This window comes from Rhododendron vialii, chromosome 12a (genome assembly GCF_030253575.1).
Source record: "Rhododendron vialii isolate Sample 1 chromosome 12a, ASM3025357v1".
NCBI classification, from domain to species: Eukaryota; Viridiplantae; Streptophyta; class Magnoliopsida; order Ericales; family Ericaceae; genus Rhododendron; species Rhododendron vialii.
Genome location: NC_080568.1, coordinates 28,168,281 through 28,176,351, shown reverse-complemented (window position 1 = coordinate 28,176,351; position 8,071 = coordinate 28,168,281). Strand labels below are relative to the sequence as shown.

The window sequence follows — 8,071 nt, the reverse complement described above, 5'->3', positions numbered from 1 at the left end:
TTGAAAAATTATTTTTCATTTACATTATTTTTGAATTTGAAAATGTGAAATAAGCTGCTTATTTTTTAAGAAGATTTCTGGAACGGAGCCTAAGTATGCATAAGATAATAGTGATTAAGCATTCCTCCTCAAATTATTATCTCAAATGATCTGATAAATGAAACTATCTAGAGATCAACCTATCTACATACTACTAAACACGGATACGATTTACAGCATATCCTAATACGGGGAAATATTCCAGCTTATGAAGTTTACCTAAGCGACTTGGCTCCGGAAGCTATGTACATCCACTTCCATGCCCTCATTTGGTTAGGACCATGAGCAGAATGAACACCGCAACAAACTCACCGTCCTCACTCTTCATCAAATTTAGGCAACACCACCCATACAAGCATTAAGCAACAACACCACTCACACAACCGGCGAAAAGTAGCCAAAAGTGCGATTTCAAGCTGAAATCCGATTCAGCAACTCCACCACCTCCATCATAGGAGGCCTGTCTTTGAACGAGTTACTAGTACACAAGATAGCAATCCGGAGGAACTCGACAACCGCGGATTCCTTCAACCCTTCCCTTGAGATATTAGCATCAAGAATGTCCATGTGACGGTCTTGAGCCACCTTTTTTTTAGCCCATTCAACCAACCTCACTTCCTTCCCATCCCCCTCCTCCTCTTCCTCCACCTCAAACGGAAGATTCGGTCGAATCCCTGTCGAGATTTGCAGCATAAGTATCCCGAAACTGTAAACATCCCCCATGGCTGTCGCCATGGTAGCGCCCTGGATGTACTCTGGTGGCATGTACCCCCTTGTCCCGGCGACTTTGGTCGACACGTGGGAATGGGTGCCCTCGATCCTCCTAGCCAAACCGAAACCGGCAATGTGTGGCTCAAAGACATTATCCAACAAGACATGGCTAGCCTTAATGTCCCTGTGAATGATGGGTGTTTCCAAATTATGCATGTAGGCCAACCCACTGGCAACCCCTCTAGTAATATTTACTCTAGTTTCCCAAGACAGAGGCAGCCTCGACCTGGCTGCCACGGACGTGGTGTCCAGCAGCCACTGGTCGAGGCTGCCTTTCTCTATGTACTCGTAAATAAGTACGCGGTCAGAACCAGTGGCGCAGTAACCGAGTATGGTGACGATGTTGGGGTGTCGAAGCTTGCTTAGGGTTTCCATCTCGGCCCGGAACTCGCGGAACCCTTGGAAGGCGTCCGGGCTGAGCTTCTTGACGGCGACAGTGGCGTTGGGGAGGCGGGCCTTATAGACCAGGCCGAAGCTGCCGCCGCCGATGATGAGGTCCGGGGAGAAGTTGCGGGTCGCCTTGAGGAGCTCCGGCATGGAGACCGGGTTCAGGGCCGAGGGGTCGAACGTGGAGGACCGCTCCGTTGCGGCTGGGGTTCTGCTAGTGATCGGGAGTCCGCCGCGATTGTTCTTGCGGGCGGCGCATACGGCGGCGAGTACCATGGCGAGGAAGAAGCCAGCGGCGACGGCGGCGAGGATGGATTGGAGGACTGGTTCCATTGGGAAAGGGGGATAGAGAGAGGAACGGATACTTGTTGAGAGAGAGAGAGAGAGAGAGAGAGAATATTTGACTGATGAGTCGTGGTGACTTTGAAATATGGAAAGCGGAGTATGAGGGGACAAATGTGTTGATTGCTTGCGCGTTGAATACAATTCAAACTACGTACAGTTATCTGATAAAAAAAAAAACTACATACAGTTACAATTCAAGTCTAAAAGAATAATGAAGAAATTAAATAGGCATTCTAAATAATAAATTTATTTAAGTGTCTATTCATATGAGTTTAAATATTTATGTTCACATTCTCAAAATGTACTTTTGGCCCATTATACTCCTAGTTGTAAGTGTGTGTACATATATGCTATATATGTATTGATATTTATTCCCCATTATTCCACATTTATCGGGATTGGGCAAAATCCCAATTGAATCGTATTACTGTATGTTCCTATTTTCACGTTATGCATTCCCATAAACCTCTCCCCCATTAAACCACCTCCTCCTCTCTCTCTCCTCTATAATCGAAATTGATGCCCACCGCCTCTCTCCCCCCCCTTCGAACAACATCCTCGCCGGCAATATATATAAATAGGCTCTCTCTCCCCGAAATCAACCGAGATTGCATCAGTGATAGTTTGGTTGCTAAAGATGAATAAAATCGGCTGTGCTATAGGATGGACCAGAACACGACGGTCGTGAGGCAAGGCAACGCCTACGATCCCAGTCTTGTCCAAACCATACTACTCGAGAGGTCATCGCCAAATACTCCGGTGACGTCCGTGATCTATTTTTTTGTTCCTCCGGGCAAGGTCTATTTTTTTGGTTTGTCATCCTGATTGCCCGATCAAATTTTGGGCACCAGATTTGGCCGTGTACAAGTACTACTTATCCAAAAAAAATTTGGGGTTTACTATGTACTCTTAATGTTTATTCCTTGCCTAAACTCTTTGTCCTATATTTTATTTTTCATAATCCTTATGGAAGAGATGCTATACATCAAAAAAGTCATGAATAGTCGCTTTCGTCCTCTTAATCGCCGCCGTTACCGAATTCCATTGCCGGAATATTAGTTTTAGGTATTATATTTTTTGATTTTTGTCATGTTTGTGAATTGATGATGTTTTGTTCATTTACCTCGGATTGAAACCTACACTTCTCAAAATTTGTCATGTTTTTTGATTTTTGTCATTTTTTTATTTGATCATGTTTTGTTCATCTACCTCGATCGAAACCTACACTTCTTGAAACTTGCCATGTTTTTCAATTTTGTCATGCTTTTTAATTGATCTTGTTTTGATCATCTACGTCGATTAGGTTTTGCCATGTTTTGTGAATTGATGATGTTTTGGCATGTTTTCCAGGTTACAAATTTGTTTTTGTAAGAGTCGTGTCTGCTTTTTAGATTTTAAGGGAATGGAAATATGAGAGAGAAGATTTGAAAGAGAAAAAATTCAAAAGATTAGGTGAGAGAAATGTTTGAAATAGGAGAGAGAATTGAGATAATTAGAAAGGATAAAAAAAAGAAAGAAAGAGAGAAAGATTTGAAAAATTAGAAAGAAAGGGTAGTTGAGGATTTAATTGAATTTGAGGATGGAAAGATAAGTATTTAAACATGTTAGGATGAGCACCTAAATAAGTTGGGTATAAATGATGGCTAATTAAATTCCCCAAGAATAATATACAATTCAAAATACAACTCCGGGTGGATCCATCCTATATTATTAGAGCATCTGCATCATCACGGTCTTTTACATTTTGAATCAATTTATATATTAAAAAGTTATTTTATTACTTTAACTATTCATTTCTCAAATTTCTACTGCAACATACTCTTTATATTAAAATTATTCTATTAAAAATATTATTTCTCTAATCTAAAAAAAGCACCAAATTATCTCGTTCTGAGCAATTGTTCACTTGTTATTTATTATTTTTAAATATATAAATAGTCTCAAAAAAATTAAGCGCTTCAATTTTTAATTTGTTTAAATTGATGCGAAGATTTTATTTTTTTGATCATTTTATCTTAAAAGATCATAATTTATATTTGTCCCTATGTTTAAGACGAGTCACTGTAGCATTGAACAGTGAAATAAAAATATTAAAATAATAAGTAACAAGTGAATAGCGACTCTTGGAAAATATAGAGTTACTGTAACAAAGTCAAAAATCTTTCAAAGGAGAGAGGAAGGGAGGGAGCCTGATGTGGGGTTTTTTTTTCTTTGGCTCTTTAATTTAGTTTGAAGAGGGAAGTAAAAAGGGAGATGTGGATGCTCTTGCTAGTAAACAGATAAATAGAGAGCAGTGGCGGACCCAAAAAACCTTTAGTAGAGGCACATAATTATTCTCTTAGAAAAGGACTCGGTTTTGAATGCTCACTTTTGTTCAATTCTTCTTGAGGTACTCTCTTTTCTTTACTTCATAACTTAATAAAAGGATTTGGCTTGTATACAAGTGGAGTTTTGTCCACAGCCAAATCTCTCCTCGAAGATCCAAACTATGCATATGATAGGCCTCGTTGAATAAAATGTTCACGTAAAAAATCTATGTTGATTAGACACTCTGAACAATTTCATTGGAATATTTATTTTTCATTTTATTTTTTTACGAATAAGATCAACCCTGATATATTAATACAAAAATAAAGTACAAAAAAAAAAAAAAAAAAAACCTCCCACTACAACAAAAAAAACAAAACATAACAAAAATAAAGAAAAATCGCGTGAAATCAGACGCGGAAACTGGACTCATCAATGACACTTGTGAAAGTGGGTGGAGCAAGACCAGCAACCAACTTGAGCTCGATCATTCCTGAATTCACTGCAAACGCCGCCACGGTCTTCATCGAATCGCTCAAAAATCGTGGACAACCATTTCGAAATATTTACTTAGATAATAGAAGGTCTAACCAATTTTTTTTTTTGAAAAAAAAAATGTACTTATCAAGCTTTTAGAAGCTTCCGATCAACTTGAATTTTTATGTGGACAAATTGTTCCGTGAAATTAAACAAACTCACAATCACATTACACTTAAGTACAACTACGCGATCATCAAGCCCACAACTTAAAAATTCAATTATTTTTCAACCATAAACATTTACACACACACTCGCATCTTTTGATGAGGCCCACATACACTAGAGGTGTAGTATATGTGGGCCTTGATGTGAATGTGGATGAATTTGTGTAAATATTTGTGTTAAGTGTCTGGTTGTAGAGTGGTTGTTAAAAATTTGAAGGGTTGGCTAGTTTGAAATTGAGACTAACGTCTCTCATTCATGTGCCTTTTTTGCAAAGAAAATTCATGTGGTAGTACTTTTTTTCCGATTGTCTAGAAAAAGATTACGTACGTTTGGTCTTTTGCAAAGAAAATTCCAAAAGTCCCGTGTGGTGAGGTCTGGTCACCCACCGTATTCGTTCGAGTTTGTCCATTCCCTGGGACATTTTGAAGCATTTAGACTCTGTTTTAGAACATTTTTTTAAAAAATAAAGATTTATTTTATATTTTTAAATTTAAAAATAATGTAATTAAAAAATAAATTTAAAATTTTTTTTTTGCACTGTATAAAAGATCTCAATGAGATCTATTAAACAAGATTTATATTGATAGAAAAATTATTTGCATAAGTATATAAAATTATTTGCATAAGTATATAATTTTTTTAACTTGAAATTGTCTTATTAGAAAATAAGTACTTATTCCCCTTTCGGGAACGGAGCCTTATCCGCGTCTTGCCAAGTTGCCATTCAAGGCCGAAAATTCATTTTTCTCCCAATTTCGCACATTAATTAGTACTCCCTCCGTCCCAATTTAGTTGTCACTTTTTGGAGTTCGTGCCACTTTTCAATTGATTATATCTTGTAATTTATAATGTTTTAGGTGATTTTGAAAATATTGTATTATAGAACAAATCAAAATCTATCAAACAAGATCCATATTGGATGTAAAATTCATTACCAATTTAAAGATATAACTAGTTTTTTAATCCGGTTAGAATAGAACTGGGACAAGTAAATTGGAACGGAGGGAGTAGTAATTAAAGAGCAATGCTATTCATCTCGCGTATTCGGACACTATTTTCCTAAAAATATGGAATTCTGAAATACACATTTAATTTTAATTTTATTCCCATTCAATAATACACGTTTATGCTAGTTTTTTTCGACGTGGAAAAAATCAAACTAGTAGTGATCGACGTGGAAAAAATCAAACTAGTAGTGATCAGCAGTGTCGGAGCCATTCAAGGTCTGAAGCCGGGTCTTTTCTTTTTCTAGAGATGTAGACTATTAATTTATACCACCATGGTTTTTTTTTTTTTTTTTTTGGTAAAAAAAAAAGGGGTAAACCAGATACACCCCTTGTACTTTGGTCGTTTTTTAACTACACCCTCTCTACTTCATTTTTAATCACTCGCACTGGTTTGGAACTATTAGTATTTCCGTCTAAAGTAACGAAAAGACTGAAAAAATACTTTGTTTATTTAAGAAATAAAAATAATACTTTGTTCATTTACTAAAATCTGTCACCCTTTCTTTGAAAAATCATAACTTATTCATATAAGGTCCAAAAATACTCAAACCAGTGCCCAAACTTGCATAACATCCATGTGTATCTACTGTAAAAATTGAAAGATTAGTTATCAACCAAATATTCTCCAAATTTCAAAACAACAAGCTGTTCTACAGAAAAATAGGACAGCCAAATATGTCTTCATTGAAAATCCATAACTAATTCATTTCAACTCCAAAAATATTGAAACCAACTCTCAAAGTTTTGTAACGTAAATTATTATTCTCAGTAAAAATATCAGATTCATAACTTAATAGGATAGTTTCCAGAAATAAAAAGAAGATGGCTCTGCCCAGATTTCGAAACATGTGTATTAGTCCATATTCCAAAAATCATAACTAATTCTGTGTTGATCGGTTTTGCATGTTCTTGGTATCAAAATCTTCATCTTTAAACGTACTTTAAAAGTTATGAAGACTTCAAAAATTGAATCATAGCAGAAGGTTTCTCAAAATACGAATTTGTAATGGTCCAGAAAGCTGTCAGGAAAGTTTACGAAGTTACCAGCAAGAAAATAAGTTTTCCGACGAGAGAATGGTGACGGGAGGTGGTGCCTCATGGTGGAACTGAGGTGGGGGGTGGAAGAACACCATCCTCCTCATCTTTCTTCAAATTTCGTAGCTTCCTCCCTCAAAAATTAAAATACATATTTGACTAGTTTTTATCAAGATGATAAAAAAAAATGTTATAACCAAATATATTTACACATGCATGAGTGTAATTCTAGGTGTTAAATTGGCCATGCCATGTGTCTATAAGCGTGACATGTGTCCTTGCATGCGCAAGTGGTCCCAAACGCCCAAGTGCACGCGTAGCCGAGAAGTTGTCCAGGTTTCGGTCTCAGAAAAATATGAAATTCGCACAGTATCCTAAATAAATTATTCTAAGAATAACTCCATTCTCGAAATTTCAAGGAAAAATCCAGAACACAAAGATTTGAAATGGGTTTTGAGGGCTCTCACAGTATACATAGGATGTAAATGGGTTTTGAGGGCAATTTGGTCTTAGAAAAGATGTTTTAGAAGGGAAAATTCCCGCCAACAAGCCATTACCTGCTTTTTCGTTATTTTGGACAGAAATACTAACAGTTCCAAACCAGTCTTAAGTACAAGGGGTGCGAGTGATTAAAAATGAAGTAGAGGGAGTGTAGTTGAAAAACGACCAAAGTACAAGGGGTGTATCTGAAATTTACCCAAAAAAATACCACCATAATTTAACATTTCCTTTTTATCTTTCTCTACAAACCTTCTATTTCTAGGAGGTCATATTTTCCTATTTATATATGTGTGTGTGCGCGCACGCGTAAAATAAATATTTTGAGGGTGGTATAGGTTTTCAAGCAACTTTGGAGGTAAATAATTAACTTAAATGAACTAAACACTTGTTTATCTTTTTGCGACTCTGTCACGTCACCTAAAATTTAAGAAAGGAAAAGTCTTCTTTATATTTTTATTTGATTTTGTACTCTCTTACCTTATAAAGTGCGTATTAGGGGATTTCACATACACCATATCCATCCTGATTAATTTTAGATAGGGAAAATTACCGGCAGGTGGAGGAGACCAAGTCATATTACAAACTCATGGTCTCCACTATCAAAATTACCACCATCATGGTATCCCCAAAAGTATTGACCAACACATGGTGAGACAAATTGAGTTTACAATTTTACCCCCATATATATCCATATAACAAGGGAGGATTTGTTTTCAATATAATATTTTTTTCCAAACAAATCTCAATCCTCCATTCCGACAAATCCAACGGCTTAAATCTATCCCTCTCACAAACTAACTTTTGGATGGCAATTCAGTAAATACACCAAAGCTAAATGACTCATTTGGTCAATCCCTGGCTCAGAAGTCCAAACTCTCTACCTCTCCCACTCTAAACGTCCAAACTCTCTCTCTCTCACGCAGATGAATTCAAATTTCAAACACACACAGACGTCTCAATCCGGTGAGTCTCTC

At 36.7% G+C, this 8,071-nt stretch overlaps 1 protein-coding gene across 1 annotated transcript; it reads right to left on the bottom strand.

The window, feature by feature from the left end:
* LOC131310665 (leucine-rich repeat receptor protein kinase EMS1-like) lies at positions 1–1,593 on the bottom strand. The gene has a single exon (XM_058337819.1). It carries the CDS (start codon positions 1,528–1,530, stop codon positions 451–453), a length of 1,080 nt encoding a protein of 359 aa, XP_058193802.1. The 5' UTR covers positions 1,531–1,593; the 3' UTR covers positions 1–450.
* Positions 1,594–8,071: the final 6,478 nt, after the last annotated feature.